This window comes from Doryrhamphus excisus, linkage group LG10, assembly GCF_037039965.1.
Source record: "Doryrhamphus excisus strain RoL-2023G ecotype Guam linkage group LG10, RoL_Dexc_Guam_v1.1, whole genome shotgun sequence".
NCBI lineage: Eukaryota > Metazoa > Chordata > Actinopteri > Syngnathiformes > Syngnathidae > Doryrhamphus > Doryrhamphus excisus.
In genome coordinates this window covers 10,275,580-10,295,622 of record NC_136366.1, presented here as the reverse complement: position 1 = coordinate 10,295,622, position 20,043 = coordinate 10,275,580, and the positions used below count along the sequence as shown (strand labels likewise).

At 45.7% G+C, this 20,043-nt stretch overlaps 1 protein-coding gene across 4 annotated transcripts in view; it reads left to right on the top strand.

Annotated features, from left to right (window-relative positions):
- col5a1 (procollagen, type V, alpha 1) overlaps positions 1-20,043 on the top strand; it is a 48,042-nt gene that overhangs the window by 12,750 nt on the left and 15,249 nt on the right. For all 4 annotated transcript variants that reach the window (XM_078794043.1, XM_078794042.1, XM_078794045.1 and 1 more), the window contains exons 2-28: positions 85-252; positions 4,002-4,215; positions 4,375-4,537; positions 10,038-10,169; positions 10,702-10,803; positions 10,885-11,286; positions 11,358-11,750; positions 11,784-12,245; positions 12,325-12,381; positions 14,068-14,109; positions 14,540-14,602; positions 14,694-14,768; positions 15,921-16,013; positions 16,097-16,153; positions 16,231-16,284; positions 16,905-16,958; positions 17,036-17,089; positions 17,170-17,223; positions 17,300-17,353; positions 17,517-17,561; positions 17,909-17,962; positions 18,146-18,190; positions 18,506-18,559; positions 18,637-18,681; positions 18,770-18,823; positions 19,583-19,627; positions 19,696-19,749. In XM_078794043.1, coding sequence (XP_078650169.1) covers positions 85-252; positions 4,002-4,215; positions 4,375-4,537; positions 10,038-10,169; positions 10,702-10,803; positions 10,885-11,286; positions 11,358-11,750; positions 11,784-12,245; positions 12,325-12,381; positions 14,068-14,109; positions 14,540-14,602; positions 14,694-14,768; positions 15,921-16,013; positions 16,097-16,153; positions 16,231-16,284; positions 16,905-16,958; positions 17,036-17,089; positions 17,170-17,223; positions 17,300-17,353; positions 17,517-17,561; positions 17,909-17,962; positions 18,146-18,190; positions 18,506-18,559; positions 18,637-18,681; positions 18,770-18,823; positions 19,583-19,627; positions 19,696-19,749 — 3,089 coding nt within the window. The remainder of the gene's footprint in view (positions 1-84; positions 253-4,001; positions 4,216-4,374; positions 4,538-10,037; positions 10,170-10,701; positions 10,804-10,884; positions 11,287-11,357; positions 11,751-11,783; positions 12,246-12,324; positions 12,382-14,067; positions 14,110-14,539; positions 14,603-14,693; positions 14,769-15,920; positions 16,014-16,096; positions 16,154-16,230; positions 16,285-16,904; positions 16,959-17,035; positions 17,090-17,169; positions 17,224-17,299; positions 17,354-17,516; positions 17,562-17,908; positions 17,963-18,145; positions 18,191-18,505; positions 18,560-18,636; positions 18,682-18,769; positions 18,824-19,582; positions 19,628-19,695; positions 19,750-20,043) is intronic.

Here is a 20,043-nt window from a genome sequence, read left to right as displayed (position 1 = left end):
TTATTCACAGCACAAGCGGTGTAATTAAAGCTATTAACCTGACGTCTGACATGCCTTTTTGTTGTGCTTATCTCCTTTGTGCAGCGGAACCAGCCAACCTCTTGCAGATTTTAGATTTTCCCAGTTTGCCCGAGGGCGTCACGAAAACAACAGGCTTCTGCTCACATCGGAGGTCGTCACAAGGACCCGATGTGGCCTACAGGGTATCCAAAGATGCCCAGCTCAGCGCCCCCACCAAACAGCTCTATCCAGGTGAGGATTCCTGTACTGTTCCTGTACTCATCCCTGTGCAGGTGTCTTGGTCTACAGGACCCAGAACCATTTCCTCTTCCCTTTGCTTATATTTTACTTAGTAAACATCATTGTCAACCATAAGTTATTTTACGGAATGCTAGTTTCAGTTTCCTTAAGCTTTAAGGTCGTCTTCAAGCACAAATTGATAAGCAGACGGCTATTAGCAACAATCTGGACAATCCAACAAATAATCAGGTCAACCTTGTGCTGTAAGAAGAACTAGATGATGGGAAAGTGGTCAGGATCGCGTGACAGGATTCTGTTTGTTAAATCTGGCTGGCGTGGCTTTGGATCTGATCTCTCAACTTCCCTCTGCTTTCCCATCATTTTCCAGAGTATCATTTCTGCTTTGTGGTGTCTTCTTACATTTTCACAAAAATAGGCTGTTTTTAGTCTTGTCAGGTCTGGTTTTAATATGCCTTAAAGGATCCCTGACATGATTGATCAACTTTGTATGATTGTAGTTATGTTCAAATCAAACGGCAAATTTGCAAAAATGACATTTACAGCCATGACAAGCTAGCTGTCGCGCTTCAGTCTCATTTCCGGCAGTCAGCTACACAAACATAGCGGCGTACGAGACAGAGGATGTTTACAGCGATTATAGCCAAGATTTGAGCCATGTGTCAATAGTTTTTGAGGAGGAAAAAAAAGCCTTAGGACATTGGAGATGAAGATCGGTCGCCGTCAAAACACAGAATGGTAAGTGTAAATGACTCTACAGTTGCTTATCCGTCATTTATTGCTTTAAATTGGCTTCTTAATGAGCGTAAAGCCAGCTAGCCTGATTTATTTTACATTTTGTCACCATCACAGGCGCCACTGCCCGCACAGTAAACATACATTCGACTGTGCAAAGATGTTTATATAAGACAGCCTTGTTGCTATCATGGAATAGTGTTTAAAAGACATTATGTAAACAAGACATGACTTACTGCTATGTGGCAACTTTGACATAACTTTTTTTTTTTATGCTGTGTACCAGCAGAATAGCATCTACGAATAAAATTTCTACTAGGTTACACTCATCTGCACTGTGTGTGTATGCTAACAGCCCCGCCTCCACCCACCCAGACAAAGAGACAGTATGACTGATAATCAGGGCTACCCATTAGTACCCACCCCTAATACGTACTTTAGTCCAGATCACAGTATCAAACTACAAACATGAACACAGCCTTTGTCTCGTCCAGTCCACGTCTTGCCTGGACTCGAGAATATGCGACTAATTTATTCCAGAAGGCGGCCTTGCCGGTGACATCACTCTATTTGTTTCTTTTTCCCCTTCAGTTAGCCACTCAGCTCTGACTTGGCCGCTGGCCTTGGATGTAAAATATGCCACAATCATTTAGCTTTTTTTTTTTTTTTTTTTTAACTGCGCCACGTATGAACAACAAAGAGATGCTAACCGTGTCAGACAATGCGGTCGATGCAGGCTGCTTTGCGGTGATGTTCTGGAAAAGAGCGAGCGAGCGCCGACATGCAGTCATTAGGGAAGCGTGTGGAAAGGATGATGCGTTTAAAAGCCAACAAAAGTCCTTTCTTATACCTTTTTACGATGTGAAAGTGCAAGATAATTACAGCGTCTGCAGAGGTTATGTACAAATTAACAGCTCAGGGTACAGAAGCTAACGCCATGAGGCTTTATGACGTTTCATGCAATGAGGTACATTAACGCAGGATGCAGAATAAACATACAGTAGCAGCTTCCATTTTTGTTGGCAAATGTGCTGGCTGGCATTCTGGGACTCAACAGCAGGTCTCCTGGGGGGTCGTAAAAGCTTCAAGAGGGCTCATGTTTGACCTAATTTGACACTATAGTGACTTTTCGGCATAAGGCATAGCCTTATAACAAAAGGACAAAAAGGAAGGAAGGAAACAGAGGTGAATATCCCAAAAAAGTTGACGTAAAGATATTTAACTCGTGTTTTGCATCATCTAAGTGATCTAAAAATAGAAAATTGTACATATGCATGACGTATTAACAGGATTTTTCACTCTAATTTTGTCGCACTTGTATACATGTCAATTATACTATGTACTTACAGTACCAGGATATATTGACATAAAAATAGCTCCTTAGGGCAAAATTTGTCAATACATTTTAGCCGTCATAAATGTATTTCTGTTAGCATGTTTTTTTGGTTAAACGTTAAAATATATGTCACAATTCACGTCACCATTTTGCCTCAGTTTGCATGAGTTCTTTTGGCTTTCTGCAAATTTTATTTGGCTAGCGTCTGTTGTTTTTCATCCCGTGACGATTGTTTCCGAAAAACGCCGTCTGTTGTACCGATGAGGCTGTCAAAGTATGCTCCCAGTGGAATTTTAAATGTAACAGACGAGGCAGGTTTATCTCAATAAAACCCTTTAAAATGTTTCTTTAACAAACCTACAAGTGGCCAATCGGCGTGTTTGAGATATGGAGGTGACTTTCCCAGATCCTCAATGTCCACTTTGGCACCAGAGCCTCTTCATACCCGTCTAGTCAGCTCACACAATAAGGTATCCTCTCACCCGGTAGCCTTGAAGTAGCCATTAGAGCGCATTCCAGAGAAATCTGAGCCCGTCCTAAATGACACTTCGCCTGTCTACTGAAGAAAAAAAAAATATCTTTTTTGGTCAATCACCTCCTAAAAGATCGAGGTCATTTCTAAAAAAAAAAAAAAAAAAAAAAAAAGAAAAAATCAGCATTTCTGTCCGTGCCCTACTTCCTTTTTGCCCTGTGTCCCTTTAATCCTCATCTGACCCGACACTCCTGAGTCATCATCACCGCGTCGGCAGGGCTCATGGTTTTTCTGACTCTCCTGACGTTCCGTCTTCTTCTTCCCAGCTTCTTAAAGCTCCTTCATTATCATCATCATCATCTAATTGCGAGATGAAATTCCAGAGAAGCTTCCAGGCCATGTGCTGTCCACATGATGGAGCAAAGCAGGAAGACAGCTGACAAACAAGAAAAACAATAACCGCATGTGGCAAACCTTGACACATCCACGTAGCCTGAAAACCTACTTTGCTTTTTTTTTTTGTTAACTCCACTTACTAAAGTTTTCCCACATGTCTTAAGTTTAACGTCTGGAATTCTTTGCTCACATCAAAGCAGGACGACTGGAATCTGAGTGGTTTGTCCGCTATTTGCTGAAGGGTCATGCCAATGACTGCTTCAATAAAACGATTTCTTTATTGACGCTAAAGCCCTCACCAAAAAAAACGTCAACAGTGTTATATTATTACAGTGTTAGCGATATTATTATTGTAGCAGCTAACATGAAAAACTATTTTTATTTGCCGGACTAAAGCGACGCTTCGCTAGCCACTCGTCTATGCTTAGGCTACTGCCCCTGCGACCCAACCTCATAAGCGGAAGAAGATGGATGGATGGTCATGGTGACCCTCACATTATTGACCATCTTCCAGGGATCCTGGGGAAACCCGAGCTGAGAGAATGCGTCCTCTCGTTTTAGCTTTTATTTACGATTATTTCCGCTGGAAAACAAAAACGCTGTTCATTGTTTTTCTCATTAAAGAAAGTCTGAGCCTAGCATCTGCTCGCATCATCAGACGACGTAGTGAAGTTTGTCAAACTTCACAGTTTTTACAAGCAAATGTTCTGCCAGATTTTCCAGCAAATTGCTTCCTTGTGTATCCCCCTTCTTGTAGTTTGTCATTGCTTTGATCCATTATCCATCCTTCCTTTGTCCGTCCAGGTGATGTATTCCCTGAGGACTTCTCCATCTTGGCCACAGTGAGGCCCAAGAAGGGCAGCCAGTCCTTCCTGTTGTCCGTCTATAATGAGCAGGGAATCCAGCAGGTGGGAATGGAAATGGGTCGCTCGCCCGTCTTCCTGTACGAGGACCACACCGGCAAACCCGGCCCGGAGGACTACCCTCTTTTCCGTGGAATCAACCTGGCTGACGGAAAGTACGTGAACCGGCTAAGTTGACTTAGCAAAACACACAGAATTTAAATTTGAATGCAAAGCAGTGCCCACGAGGGGCCTGCTTGGAGGGTGCACGTATCCCGCCTGTAACCTAGTAAGTGTGTGAACTGCCACCGCTACCAACTCCCTCCTGTCTCCAGGTGGCATCGAGTGGCCATCAGCGTACACAAGCAGACCATCACCCTCATTCTGGACTGTAAAAAGAAGACCACCCAGAAGTTGCTCCGGTCGGCCCACCCCATCATCGATACCAAAGGAATTATCGTGTTTGGAACCAGGATACTTGATGAAGAGGTCTTTGAGGTAGGCACCGTTGCAGCTGTTTCAGGGGTTGCTTCAAGTCTTCTCAGGAGTCTTCTGTTTGTTTGGAGCAGTTCTAACCCAATGTTTTTGTCATATTGCCCATGAGCAAGGCACTGGATCTTCCCAAAACATGATATTTTACCAGCATTTCAATGTCCAGAGAACCTCTTGTCTGTGTGGTTTAGGTTTAAGCGTATTTCACACCCACAATTCCTTAACTGGCATCTGACTTTGTAGGTTCCACTTCATTTGCCTGCTCAAGCCAAAACGGATGCATTTGTTGTCGCACATACTGAGGACGTTAAGGCACCACCCATTTGAGGTGTCCCGTACAAGCTGGCATTTAAATGTCATTGCCGCCCGTTTGAGGTTTGCGGCGGCGGCCACTTCCTCCGCAGACATGTCGACTGAGTCTGCATGGCCTTCTAAATCCCAACTACAGCAGTGCGAGTCCAGTGCGCTCCAGAGGTCTTTGGCTGAGTGGATTAGATCACTTTGGACAGTCAGTGCCCGAGCTGTCTACCCTTGTTTTACAATATAGATGCTAACAGCTAGCTTGTTGAAGGACGATTTAGCAATAATTGATGACACTTTTAGTGTGGAGCTAAAATAGCTCCATTTAAGCTGCCAGATACTTCATATATTGCACGCAACAAGTGAATCCATTCTGGGGTTGATTTTTGTTCAGGCGCTTTGTCTTACTGCAACATTTACAGTCTGGTTGACAAACTGTTTGCGGTTGCTGAGCTGTCTTCGGGTTTTCTTTGTTGGTTCTATTTTACAAGTGGTGGCAATGCTTACTTGTTCCCTTTTTCTATGACACACAAACATGACACAAAAAAGCCATTCCCAAAGTAAAAAAGGTAAAGCCATCACTGATCCATTTGGCGTAGAGGTATGGATTTGGTCTCTTTTGGCAGCGACCAAGCTGAAAATAGCTAATTGGCTATCGTGCCACAGTAGACCGGGGAAACAGTCATCTATTGTTGCCGACTGAGGTGCCAATCAAAGGTTTATGGTTCAGAGTAGATTAGGTAGCGTGGAATGGCTAATGCATCCATGCTAACCAAATTTAAGGCTTGGTGTGGACTTTATTTTACTGGAGTACATCCACTGGGTCCTTGTCTATGTAACAGGCCCATATTTGGGATGGTGTACGTCAGTTAACCAAAAAGCATGCTAACCAAGGTATGCTGAATCTCTAAAAGCTAAAGGGTGCTCAGTGGGGTACCTTGTGGACACCCACCAATGTGAATTTGTATTATAATCCTAAATGAATGTTCTTACATTTAGAGACACAGCGAGATCATGGGCTTTATTAGACTAGCTTACTCAGACCAGGCGGTGGCAACTTGAAGTATTTAACAAGTTGTAATTATAGCTGCTGACTATTATTATCCCCCTAAAAAACCAAAACAAGCCCAAGAGTCCTAAGAGTATTTATAAGTAGAACTTATTCACTGTCTTTTCAGCCACGGTTGTTTTACTGAGAATGAGGCGATACAGCAACCATTTCAATCTTGACTATTGCCAGCCTAGTTGTCGACTGTTACCGTGGGAACAGAGAGGTCTGTGCGTCTGCCAGTCTGGAAGCAGGGCAGAGTTGCAGAGAAAGTGGAAAAACTCCAGCGCATACTTTCCAAATGATGCCGATTCTGTTCTCCTCTCGCTCCTTTCACCCCTTCACAAGTTTCGTCTGATTTTTGTTATGTTTTTTTTTTTTTTTTTTCTGCCGGCGAGAGGCGTGCTGGGTTTTTCGTGCGAGCCAAGCCGGTCGTGCCAGAATAATAATGTGTAAAAGGAAGAAAAAAAATCTTCTTCCTGGCCTTAAGACCACATGTCACTTCTCGGATCACAGGCGCAAATTTAATCACATTTCTTTGCATGTGTTGTTTGATTCTTTGTCAGTGAAATATTCAGTGTTTGCAAAAACCCGGACAATCCACCTCAGTGTGTGATAATGCAGAAAAACACAGCTCAGCATACAGTAAAGTCCATAGCGGTTTGGGAGTTGTGAGGCTGAAACCAGTACTACTTACCGTACCCCAGAGTGGTTTGTGGTTTGGTTTCTGAAATGGATGTCGTGGTCACCGAAACAAACGTCCACTCCTCTGTAAGCACCATCTTGGTGGCTTGTAGCATTTCTAGCGCCTGTGGAGCGCCTGTTTAAAGACAATGAAATTAGAGGGTCAGTGTTCTTAACGGGTCACAAAATCTGAGCCAACATATTGTAGGCAAGTTTTTGTTTCGTGTTTGTTGGCGTGAGGGTACAGCGGCGTTACACTTACACGCACTTTGCCAGAATTTATTTATTTATGGCATGCCTGTAAATGGTGAAGATGACTTTAGTTTAGGCATAAATTACGCATGTGCAGCTATTTCGCATTGCGCAAATCATTAATTCCTCCATTTGCAAAGGACTTACAAGATGTTGCATTCCAGAGAAGATGCTCATGCAATGTACAGTATGTGTATGTGCATTTTTTCCCGCAGCTGCACATAGAGAATGTGCAAAGAGCAGGAAGGAGGCAATAAACTAGAATAGGGACATAAACAGCGTGGTAAAGGGGACTGCTAGACCAGAAGACATGATGCCATTATGATGAGTTAACAGAAGATCACAAGGAAGATCCATGATGCTACAGAAATTACAGTACTTGAGAATTCACCCCAAATGCACCACATGCATTGTTTGCACATACTGTAGACTGCAGTGCATTCACGAGTAATTCACAGAAATTACGCTTGCCCCAATTTGTTTTGCACATTACTATCTAATGTATTGCTGTAATGATACATTAAATTAAATGCCCTAAAATCCATTCTTAAAATCAAAATATCAATACTCAGAATTGGATAGAAAACACAATCAGTGGAATCGCACGTCACTGTGCCTCTGGAGTCTCCCCCTGCTGGGTTTTGGTAGAAGTTCAGGTTAATTGGAGATTGCACTCCAGCTCGACGTCAACATTGGACGGCAATTGTTCCATCTGTGAAAATATGATCTTCCCTTCTCTGAAACATTATCATTGTCCTTAAATGTGTTTGCATCATCCAGTCCTAAGTATGCGTCACACTTTTCCATACTTCGAACCGACTGCAAGCGATGTGATGGACTTTCCACCGTGCACAATTAAGAACATTTCTCTAACTGGTGTCAGATGTTGTATTCCTTCACAATGTCAGCAAGCCCCGGCCTGAAGTGCCCCCTCAGCACTTTCTGTGTAAGAGGGAGGGAGGAGAGGGTGGAAGTCAAACACTACCTCTGGTATAAGAGGCCAACATACGATCCGTTTTCCTTAAAGAACAGGAAATGGGAATATGGCTGCCGGTAGTCCGTAGAGACGTGGGATTAAAATCTTTAGCGGACTGCGGTGGGCGGTCAGCATGGTTAAGGTGAGGCGGGGTGGTTAAAGTGGCTTCCTGGAGTGGCGTGTTACTGTTGGCGTGCATTTTTTTTTGGGGGGGGGGGGGTGGAGGTTGCCATCCAACTGCAGTCTGCAAGGGAAAATAAAAGTAATGTAATGTAGCCGCATGCATTTAAAGGGACGGTACGCATACTTAGGAGTATGGCCTGCTGATGATAAGTCTTGTGAGTGTGTAAATATTCGGTTTATGTACTGGAGCTCACATTAAAAAAAAAAAAAAGCAGCCTGGACCTCCCAGGGTCCTCCTTGCTATGTGGGCCCCGCCCCTCCCTAGCACCCCACCACATGTGTCAGGGAGATTTAACTTACTTAAGCTGCTCGGTGAGGCGGAAAAAAGTAAACACTGGCATTTCAGAGAGATGATTGTGACTCTTGAGCACAACTTCTCATCGTTGTCCGACAAGGGGGGGTGAGGGGGGAGCTCATGTTGCAACACTGTGAAAGCACATATCATGCAAATCATCACAATAACAGAGGCTAGAGTCCAGCCTGAACTGAATAGCTTTGGGTCCAGTTCAGACAGACAGATGTTTGGCCATGTCCTGAGTGGAGGGGGCGGGCTCTCTCCTGCCCCCACCTGGACACAATCAGAACAGGGTGAGGTTCCTCTGTGGTGTTGGTAATATTTGCACATCAGTCATTCCATAAGTGACATATTTTATCAAAGAGGTTTCCTCTTAGCTTGAAACGTTGCATTCACTTGCATTCCATCTTGCTGCTGCTGAAAGAGTTCCACAGCCTCTAAAAAGGAAATCAGAACATTAAAAATGGAGCTGTGGCAGCTCTGCACATTTTATGCTGATGACGTTAAAGCTTCTGAATGGTTTGCATTTATTTTGTGTCCTCAATCTGAGGTTTCAGATTCAGACAAAATGGACAAATGGCATTCCCATGATGAAAGAACTTGGATAAATTCATCTTGTTGGTGTTGCATGACAGCCAAGCAGCAAAAAGAAGACCTGTGAACATGCTCACGTTGTTCACGACAAGCCTTCCTTTTTATTCATCGTGTTCCCGACCAAACCTGAGCTCATTCCCGCCTCTGAGATCCCTGTGTCCCTTCCCAGTGCAGCTGCGATTCACCGCCTCGGCCAAAGCAGCACAAAAACAACACACGCTGTCACCGATACTAAGTCCTCGCTTAATTCACAAATTTAGACGAATACATTGGACATTCTGACCTTCCCGGGAGGTTCGTAGCTGGCAGTGATGCTGCGTATCGGCTACTTCATTCCACCCGTCTCGGAGGAAACATTGGGATTTGTTTTCTTGCATCCAAAGTAAACGCTAGCGATAAGCCAAGGACAGAGCGGGAAACATCATCCTGAGGAGGACTATTAAAGGATCACGGGGTGTTTCTGTGCAGAATGTTCACTCGTTCACTCGTTTCTGTGGGAGCTCTGCTTAAAGAGTCTCAGCTGGCAAGGCCTGCATGATCCTAATTCAAAACATCACAGGAGTTAATTCCCATCGTTCCTATCGCCTCATTACTATCAACCGTTTTCTCCGTTTGTTGATTCTGTATTGGAATGATGACATCATTGACTTTAAATATGTGATGAGAACATGTTTGGACAGAAGCGATACAGCAACTCGTAGCACACGCTCACTCCCAGCTCCCTGTGTAGCCCGGGGATCCCACAGAGCCTTCCTTTTTTTTTCCTCCTCTCTCGCTTGCTTTTTCCTTCTCGTGCTTGTTCCCATCAATCTCACGGGTTCTGCCTCCTCTTGTCAGCATTCTTAAATAACCATTTTACCGCCCATGCCTCCTGTTGAGTTAAACGTGGACGTGGACTCGTAGTGTCTGCAGGTCTGCTCATGCTCTGATGGCGTTATGCGGAATCGCTCATCTTTCACAGTCCGCTGCGAGCGAGGCAATAATCAGTCTCAGTGGCGGGACCGGGATCCGTGTATTGAAGTGGGACCCTTTCAAATCTATGGCCGACTTACAACAAACAGATCAGATGTTGCAGATGTCGACAAGACATCCCTTCACTTTTTTTTCCCCATGCTTGTTTGTTTAAAGCCATAACTCCCAGTCTCAAACGTTTCCTGTTTGTGGTGGTTTGCAGGGAGATATCCAGCAGCTAATGATTGTAGCAGACCACCGTGCTGCTTATGACTACTGCGAGCACTACAGCCCCGACTGTGAGGTGGCGGTGCCCGACCAGCCGCAGAACCAGGACCCCAACACCGAAGACTATGTGAGTGTTTTTCCTCTCTTCAACCGTTCAAGTCCAAGATGCCTTCACGAGGTTCTTTGAAACGCTTTGAAATGTGAGCAAAGACAGCGCTTGGATCCATCACTGATTACAGTCGACCCCTTAGTTATCCATCACTTCATTTCAGCTGACAGGGAGCGCAGGTTCATCATCATCATCAGGTTATTAGTCAGTCCATCATGGCCAGATACCTTGATGATGAATGGTGCCCGGTCCAAAGCTAAATTCCTCCACTTCACTATCCCGCCTGTACGCTCATGCTAATTAAAGAAGTTGAAGGAAGGAACAGGCGACCTTTGTGTGCGCGACATGAACCATTTGTCATTCTGGGTTAACAAGTTTGAACAGGGATGTCCAGTAAAGGTTTCTGTAGGTCTGAAGGCATTCCTGCAGCTGATTGATGGCCTGCGTCTTGCTCGTGCAACCCAGCATGATCCAGTACAGTCATGCTGGGTTTAGGAATCGAGCATTTCATTCCAGATGATCTCTCATTGTTTGTGTTTACTACCTACAGAACACAGAGGAGGACAGTTATTATTATGAATACCCTTACTATGAGGATATGGATGGAAAGCCTCTTGAATCGACTGCCGACGCTGAGGAAAAGGAAGTTAAGGTAGATGATCGAGGAGTGGCTTTTTCGAAAAAAGGTTGTCAATATTCGCAGAATAAGTTGCGGTGCTGTACGTGGTGACAGGTGACAGGTGCGGTTTCCAGAGATGACGTGAGAGTCGGCGCTGGCGGCAAAGTGGTGACTTCCATCTCGTCGAGCTCGTCCTCTTCAAGCTCATCATCCTCGGGCTCGTCCTCCTCCAGCTCGTCAAGCAGCTCTTCGTCAACTGGCGCAGGCGGACGTGACGACGGCTCTTACGACAGCTACGACAGCTACGGAAACTACGAGAACTACTACGACGAGCTGACGCCGGCCACTCCCGACGACGGTGACGACTCCCGCCGTATCACCATCACCAGCACCGGCACCGGAGGTCAGCTGGACCTGGGAACAGCTGGAAAGATTGACCTGGGCACAGGGGGCGGCGTGGAAACCAGGGTCATCACTGGCGGTGGGGGAAGCTCCTTCACCATCAATAAAACAACAGTAGGTTGACGGGAATCGTGCGGCTGTTAGCACCGGTCATACACGCGTGTCACTGACTTCCGTTTTCTTAGGTTGGAACTTCCGATGACGACTACGGCGATGGCTACGATTACGGAGTGGACAGCCACATAACCACTGGCGGAGGAGGCAGCAGTAGCCGTACAGTCCACATCGGCGGTGGCGGTAGCAGCAGCAGCAGCACCGTGCACATTGGTGGTGGAGGTGGCGGTAGCAGCAGCACCATCCATCTTGGTGGTGGCGGTAGCAGCAGCAGCGGCACCATCCATCTTGGTGGTGGTGGTAGCAGCAGCAGCGGCACCATCACTCTGGGTGGTGGAGGCAGCAGCAGCAGCAGCAGCACGATCAATCTCGGCGGTGGAGGTAGCAGCAGCAGCAGAATCCATCTCGGTGGTGGAGGAAGCAGCAGCACCATCACACTAGGCGGTGGCAGCAGCACAATCGACCTCGGTGTCGGCGGTGGCAGCAGCACAATCGACCTCGGTGTCGGAGGTGGCAGCAGCGGCGGCACCATCACACTCGGCGGTGGCGGTAGCAGCAGCAGCTCCACCATCACGCTCGGCGGTGGCGGTAGCAGCAGCAGCAGCAGCACCATCACGCTAGGTGGCGGAGGAACCAGCAGCAGTTCCACCATAACACTCGGTGGTGGGTCTGTTGGAGGCGGTTCCGTCTCCGTTGGCGGCGGTTCCGTCTCGGTAGGAGGATCTTCCACGACCGGTGGCGGCTCGGCCAGTGCCGGAACCGGTGCTGGTGGCTCCATTGCCACTGGAACCGGCCTGGGCGTGGAGGGTGAAGATGACTACAAGGACCTGGACGGATTCAAAGAGGCCATCATCACCGACTACGATGACATAGATCTGTATGACACCTATGACGATCTGGACTACCAAGAGAAAGGGTCCAAAGTGCTTCCTGCCGAGACCAATGAGTATTACGGACAGGTGAACAACACTGACCACGGTCCAGAAGGTTGGAAAGATCACAAGAGATCTAATGGTGCCGTCATGTTTTGCCGTGCAGGTCGATGGCGCCCGTGGCGAGAAGGGACAGAAAGGAGAGCCCGCTGTCATCGAGCCTGTGAGTATCACTTGTTTGTATTTGCGGCCCATATGTACACGTCCAGACCCAAAACCTGGAAGCGGACCTTCTTTCTCATGTCCTCGGGAGAGGCTACAACATAAACATTTGGAAGACAGCCATGCGGGGATTGCCAAGTCATCTGCAAACACAGTGCAGGCTGTGTCCAAACACACGGAGAGGGAGGGAAAGTGTGCAGGAAAGAATTCCCTCCAAGGCTTTCTTTTTTCCCCAAGCTTTGGTAGAAAAAGGCAGAACTCATTGAAGAAGTCCTTGTGTGCAGGTGAAGGCACCAAAGCGTAGGGCAGGTCTGCAGGTCAGGTTGAGCCCTAGCAGCTGTTTCACTGCCAAACAAAATGTCACAAAGTATACACGCCTCTGTGACTGAGCGTCTTATTATTTACATTGGAGGGACAAAAAAAGTAGCGTGTGTTTATGTTCACCTCTCCTCCATGGACTGGGAGACAATAGCCAGCCTCGTGACAGATGTTGTCGCTCACAAGCACTCGGTTTTCCCAGCATACACAAACGTACGTCTCATCTTGCTAGCGTCACTCCAAGCAATTTGATGAGGTAAATATTCAAAAGGGCGGTGGAAAACAGCTGAGATCACATAATTGCGTCCCACCGGGGTACGTTTGATTTATAGGAAGTCGTCTGCCACAGAACAAATTTATTCAGTGCCCAGAACTCAGAACTTTATTTTTATTTAATTGATTCATTAATGATTGCGGTTTTGTGGTAAGACTATAGTCGATTATAACTCAAAACAAATAGAAATACAAGTCATATGTAGTACTATTATGGTCACTAGGTGGCAGTAATGACACACAACATTGAGACATTACCTGACATAAAACTGCATTTTTTGTGTGTAATTTTGCCCATCATCCAGAACACACATTTTTCTTTAATGTGCATTCTAAAGATATATAAAGAGATACAAAAAGAGGCAGCCCATTAATGCACGTAATTGGATGAACCTATTATGCCAAGATATTAAAACCCTTCCAAAAACCTTCAACATGGTTTTGTAGTAACATGCACATTTATGATAATATATATAGTATTTATATCATAATAGTATTTTGGTCATTATGTAATGTTATCTTGGGCTAGCGGCCTGAAAATAGAAGGACATGTGTTCATGTGTCGCATATACTGCAATTTTTTGGCTTTTTAAGTTTAGAAAAACAGTCGTTAGCTTGCTTAAAGGTAACTATAGGGGTGTTATTTCATATCTACAGGGCTCTAACAATTTGAAGAAAGAATCCTATTGTAAGGACATTCAACTATCACGGTGGTTCCGGAACCAATTTACCACAATAAACCCGATACCACATTACGGTAATTGCGTCTTGGAAAATCCATAAACTGTCAGGTCCCAGAGTGCATCTTGGAGTCAACCTAACATGTCACGATGCATGCATACACGTGTTGTATGCCGTACGCACTATCACGGTTGAGATCTGCTCGCCGCTTCCAAATGAATCATCTCGCGCTTCTGGTGTCAAGAGAGCACTGCAGGGCTTTTAATCACCGGCTGAAGCAAAGTGACAGGCAGGAATGTGCGTTAAAGTTTGAGGGGCTGACTGGTTTTGGGAACGAACGCAGTCTTTTTTTTATGATGATGAGACGGACGCGTGTTATTAATGATGGGCTGATTCCTGTGCTTGTGTATTTCAGGGAATGCTGGTGGAGGGTCCGCCTGGGCCTGAGGGGCCAGCGGTAAGTCAATGCGGCGGATGACGTGTCTTTCTCGCCTCTTTATTAGCACTCTGTTTCTCTTCCACTGTTTAGTTAGTCCTTTGCATCAAAAAAAAAAAATATTGCCTTCCTGTTCGAACCCCTCGCTGTGTCAAAGGGAGTGTCGAGCATCTTTTCCCAGATTGGATAGGGACTCGCCCAAATGTCTATTATTTAGGTCATTACTTTTTCAAAATAGTTGCTCCTGACACCCTACAGATGGAGTCCTGCAGGGAGGGCTTCCATGGACAAACAAAGAGCGCCTCACAAAGGACGCGTCGCTTCACAACGCTCCCATGTTGCCTCACGCATTCCTTTCCCCCATGTGCAACCGCTTTGCAGATTAAAATATTTGCTGCTTTGGGCTTTGTGGTGTACATATGAATCCAATGTCATCTTTTGCTTACAATAGGGTCTCCCTGGACCCCCAGGTGCCTCTGGATCACCAGGCATTGCTGGAGATACAGGAGAGCGCGTGAGTAGGAGCCGTTTGAAACTCAAATGGTCCAAGCTAGTTAGCAGCACGTGTACCGACCCACCTGTGTTTTCCCTCTCTTGCTTATCAGGGCCTTCCGGGTCGTCCTGGTCTTCCCGGTGCTGATGGTCTGCCAGGACCCCCTGGCACAGTCCTCATGCTGCCTGTAAGTACAACACACGACACTGTCATTAATATTCAGCTCATTTAAAGTGCACAAATGACCCCCCACTGTAAAATTGTGTGCTAGCTCAGTCTTATTGGATGCCAAGTATGACGCATGACTTTCAAGTGCTGGTTTTATTTCACGCTGACATGCTGCGTTGGAAAGTTTCCTATTGTGTTTATAGTACTTGCAACAAATCAAAGCTGTGTTTTAGCGGCCCCTTGTGGTGCATGGCGTAACAACATCACCCAGGACTATATATGCTGTATTAGTCAAGGCCCGTCTTTGGACCACTTTTAAGGAGGTCTGTCTCTGAATCCATTGGATTTGATTTAGATTGATTTAGACAGAGACAATTTTACAGAATCTGAAACTAAGCCCGGTCGTGATTTGATCTTGAATCTTCACTTAAAATTAAAGATGATGGCCTGTCCTTTCAGGGAGTTGTTAGCTCTGGATGGCACATTGTAACGAGTCTCTTTGGCAACCATGTTAACTTTATACTCTCTGTGACTTTGCCTGGTTGTTACCGTCGAGGTGATGACTTTTGCAAATGTGAAATTGTGGTTTTCAAGCTCCCGTCTGGACAGGAAGTCCATCATGCTGCTGGAAACGTGATCCACCAGCCCCAACCTCCAATGCGAAGAAGGGATATTTAATTGCTTTCTTGACCTGAGGATGCTTTTTGGGTTATTGTCTCTATTGTTCATCCAAATCTGATGCAAAGCTCGATGGGGAGATGCTTAAAGCATCACAGATGGGAAGGAAGCGGCAAACTGCTGCATTTATTTTTTGTTTGGGCCAGTAGCCAATCAAAACCAGATGAATTTGCATGGCTGAGAGAGCTTTGAGGAGATCTGGGTGGGTCATGATGACATTCAGCTGTCTCTTTGTCCCTTCCCGATTGAAATGGAAGATTTGCTGGTCATTGTGAGGCCTGAGAGTCACATAGAAAGCAAACGTGAGGAGCAGGAAGCTGGGCTGTAATCAGCCTTGGTGCAATACCGCTTTGCCACCACCAGGTGGCTGTAGCAGTTGCATCTATTTAGTGAAGGCAGCCTTTCTGATGCTGGTGTGGCACTCAATTATATATAAAAAAAAAATTGGCTATGTTGACCGAGAATGATTTAAACTGGATTTTCCCTCTCATAGTTCCGATTAAGCGCCGGAGGGGACTCTGGCCAAAAGGGACCTGCCGTGTCAGCTCAGGAGGCCCAGATGCAGGCCATTATGCAGCAGGCCCGTGTAAGCACCCAGAAGATCTTTTTATCTTCTTCTGGCACGTTTTTCTATTTGAATCTTTCACGTATTCCTTTTCCCATGTCCAGCTGGCAATGCGTGGATCGACTGGTCCGATGGGTTTGACTGGTAGACCCGGCCCGCTGGTGTGTATACGAGTTGCAATGATGATGATGATGCATGACAGCAGCGGACGTCCCTCATTAGTGTTTCTTCCATTCAGGGTCCTCCTGGCGTGCCAGGACTAAAGGGAGAGTCCGGAGAAGCGGGTCCTCAGGTACTTCAGGAACATTTTTATTTCCAACTCCCAAAAATGAAGTGTGATGAATAGGAACTCAAAAAGGTGGAACACGGTCCCAATCCTAATTTCTTGGGGATTTGTCCATAACGGAAATGGAAATAATTTATACCCATCAAATTCAGCACATGGGTAATGTTTGGAAAATACTGTAATCACTGGCCGATATTGATAGTAAAATCCATCAATGACATCAGTGACTCAGGACTTGACTCGACCGATGACCTGAAAATATATATTTTTTTTACATTTTTAGTGAATGTGCTGAATAAAACATGTCCCCATTTTGCTATTATGGTTATTATGTCGTTTCTATATTTTTCCTTTAACTTGTAAGGACTCAAAAATGTCAAGCCTATGACTTGACTTGAATGGAGACATGTGATTAAAGACTTTAAACCTTCCGAAGACTGGGAAAACACTTGACTTGCGCCTACGTCTGATAAAAAATAGTTGATCTTTTACATCTGCTTCAATGCCTCCCCTTTTAAAACACCCCTTCATTTATAAAAAGTGTCACAAAAAAAAGCACATTTTGCCTGTCGAAGGGTTCAAACTGGGCCATTTTCCAAAGAATCACCTGTGTCGTATCCTCACAGGGTCCTCGTGGAGCAATGGGATCATCTGGACCTTCCGGAAAGCCCGGCAGAAGGGTAGGCCTGATGTTCAACCCAGAACACATCCAGAGTGTTCCAATGTCATGAGAAAACAACAATGGTTACCTTCACAGGGTCGCTCTGGAGCTGATGGCGCCAGGGGCATGCCGGGTCAATCCGGACCGAAGGTATCTGGATCCACACCCCCCCGAATCCCAATTTCTCTATTAGGTCTTCTCTCCGTAACCAGTATCTTGTTGTCTATCAGGGAGATCGTGGGTTCGATGGTCTGGCCGGACTCCCTGGTGAAAAAGGACACAGAGTGAGTATTTATTGTCACAATGTGGAAACTCTGGAGATGTTGAGACGTGACGTTAAAACCAATGTGCATCGTTCAGGGTGAAGCAGGCCCCCACGGACCACCCGGTGCTCCTGGCGAGGATGGAGAGCGGGTGAGATGTTATCAAAGGCTGAAAGCGCCATCCTTTTATGTTTTTAATCTTTTGTCCGCCTCTAATCTCATCATTACCTGCACCCGACACCACCTGCTCCGCCTTTTTTCAATTATCTTCCCACTTTGTGACCCCCTTCTTCGTCTCTCTCTCTCTCTCCCAGGGAGATGATGGAGAGATCGGACCAAGGGGACTTCCTGGTGAACCAGTGAGTGTTTGGCAGCCCTACAAAGTGCATGTATCATCTTAGCACGCAGCCTGTCATACGCTATCACAGGCAGCCCGAGGGGAGGGATGCAGCGGCTTAAAAGCCTCCTCCACCCCGTCGCTGTTGCTGTGACTTCTTTTATCCACCAGGGTGTGCTCTACCGGTTGGATAGCTGGAAAAAAGTATCATGCAGTAAATCTGCAGAACTAATCTGAGAGCACCCTCGAAGGACATTTGGGAGGACAGAAGTTTAATTTATAAAGCCTAAATTTAGCCAAAGGTGTTTAATAATTCATGTCAGGTAGTAACGGCGTTCTCAATCTCTCTGCTCCATCTTTTATCCCAAGGGCCCTCGTGGTTTGCTGGGACCTAAAGGACCTCAGGGACCTCCCGGACCTCCTGTGAGTTGCACCCACCGTCCTGCTCTCTCCCTACTTGTTGGAAACCTCGTTAATAACGCACAAGAAGAATACATTCTTGATATTTATAGACGTTTATGGGCAGTCAGGTGGATTTAAGGTTCCTGTGATAAGCACTAAATTATACTCTCGGATGCTGACTTAGGAATTAAATGTCTCCCGCAGGGCGTCACTGGAGTGGACGGCCACCCTGGACCCAAAGGCAACATCGTAAGTGATGTCCTACTTAACGCTTGACATCAACAACGTTTATAAAATCTTTAAATTTCATTAAAAAAAAAAACGCAATAAAAAGTGATAACAAAATCAAGGACTTTGTAAATTGGTACTTTCAGAACATAAATCTTAGACTAACAAAATCCTTTTTGTCTTTCATGACTGGTTTTCTTTATTTTACTCAAGCTTCTGCCCCCAAACCTCTCTGGGGCTGTTAAATAATAATGGACGACCATTGTTCCATTTAAGCTAAATTAAAATCAGTGAAGAAATTACAACATTTCCAAACTTCTTTGTTCCCAACCAAAGGGGCCTCAAGGAGAACCAGGACCACCAGGCCAGCAAGGAAACCCCGGTGCTCAGGTTAGCGATACGGATGCATTCATTTCATCAAAGAGCGCAATAAAAACAGCTTGTTTTTATTTGTGTCCTCTCCGTAGGGACTTCCGGGGCCACAAGGAGCCATCGGCGCCCCCGGAGAGAAGGTGAGGCATCACACGCTTCATCACCGCGGCAACACAATTTCACTAAGGGGGCTAGCTGTGATGATTATGTCATCTCTCGTTCATCCAGGGCCCCACTGGTAAACCTGGTTTACCAGGAATGCCAGGCGCTGATGGACCACCGGTAAGTCCTTAAACTACACATCCCACAATGCACCTGTACTTGTACACAGTGACGGACTCCATGTTTTAATATCACAAGCGGTTCTCTCTCTCTGATAATGGTGCGAAAAATAATACCAATATTAATATATATTACTAACTAGATGTTATTCATTTTGTACCTCATATACATTTGATTTACACTTGTTAGTTCCACATATACATTACACTGCTGCCTTTTTCCTCGAGATCTATGAATTCATAATTTAGAAGCCACAAAATAAAACATGAGAACAATGCAGCTCCTCAACCTCCAGTGGCTTTTAGACTCCAAATAGCTCTTTTCTATTTTTAAACATCCATTTGTCCAAATAGCGAGTGCCTATTTCGCTCGCGCCCGCACCTCATTTGGAGATCGCACGGATCTCGTTCCTTCCCTGTGCCGTGTCACAACATTGGAAAGCCATCAGAGGCTTTTCTCAGCTCTATTTGCTTCCAATCTATTTTCTCTCCACCTCCCACACATCCTCTTATGACTGCTTTGTGCACGTGTGTGTGTGTGTGTGTAGGCCTTTAACTGCATTGTGTATCACGGTGTGTGTGTGTGTACATCCATCCGTAGATGTAATGTACATAAAGTACTACACTAGAATGAACTTTCCAATTTGCTTTGCCCTCCAATAAAGGCTTTTACTACTTCGTCCTCGTTCATTCCAGCTCCAGTTGTGTTTATGATGGTCATTACTCGCTAATGGGATGATATGATTGTCATCACTCGTAGGGTCACCCTGGAAAAGAAGGACCTCATGGAGAGAAGGGACACATGGTAACGGAATATCAAACTTTGTGCATTCATGCTGTGTGTGTGACATGATTAACATTTTGTGTCTCCAGGGCCCCGCTGGTCCTCAAGGACCCATCGGTTATCCTGGACCTCGAGGCGTGAAGGTGAGCCACTCATCAAAATCGACAAGAGGCCTATTAGCGACGCTTAGCGACAACAAATCCATCACGCGGTGCTAGCCTTTAAGTGTTGTTAGTTTGTTTTTATAAATCAAGTTCACTGGGCAATTAAAGGCACACTTGGAGGGGCGCAATGACTCGGGTGGTAGAGCCATTGTCTTCAAACACAAAGATTCCTGGTTCGATCCTCTGTCCTCATAAGGGTAAGATACTGAACCCCCAGGTGCTCCTGATGGCGCATCATCAGCAAGTCAGTGTTTTGCAAAAATGTGCAAGGTC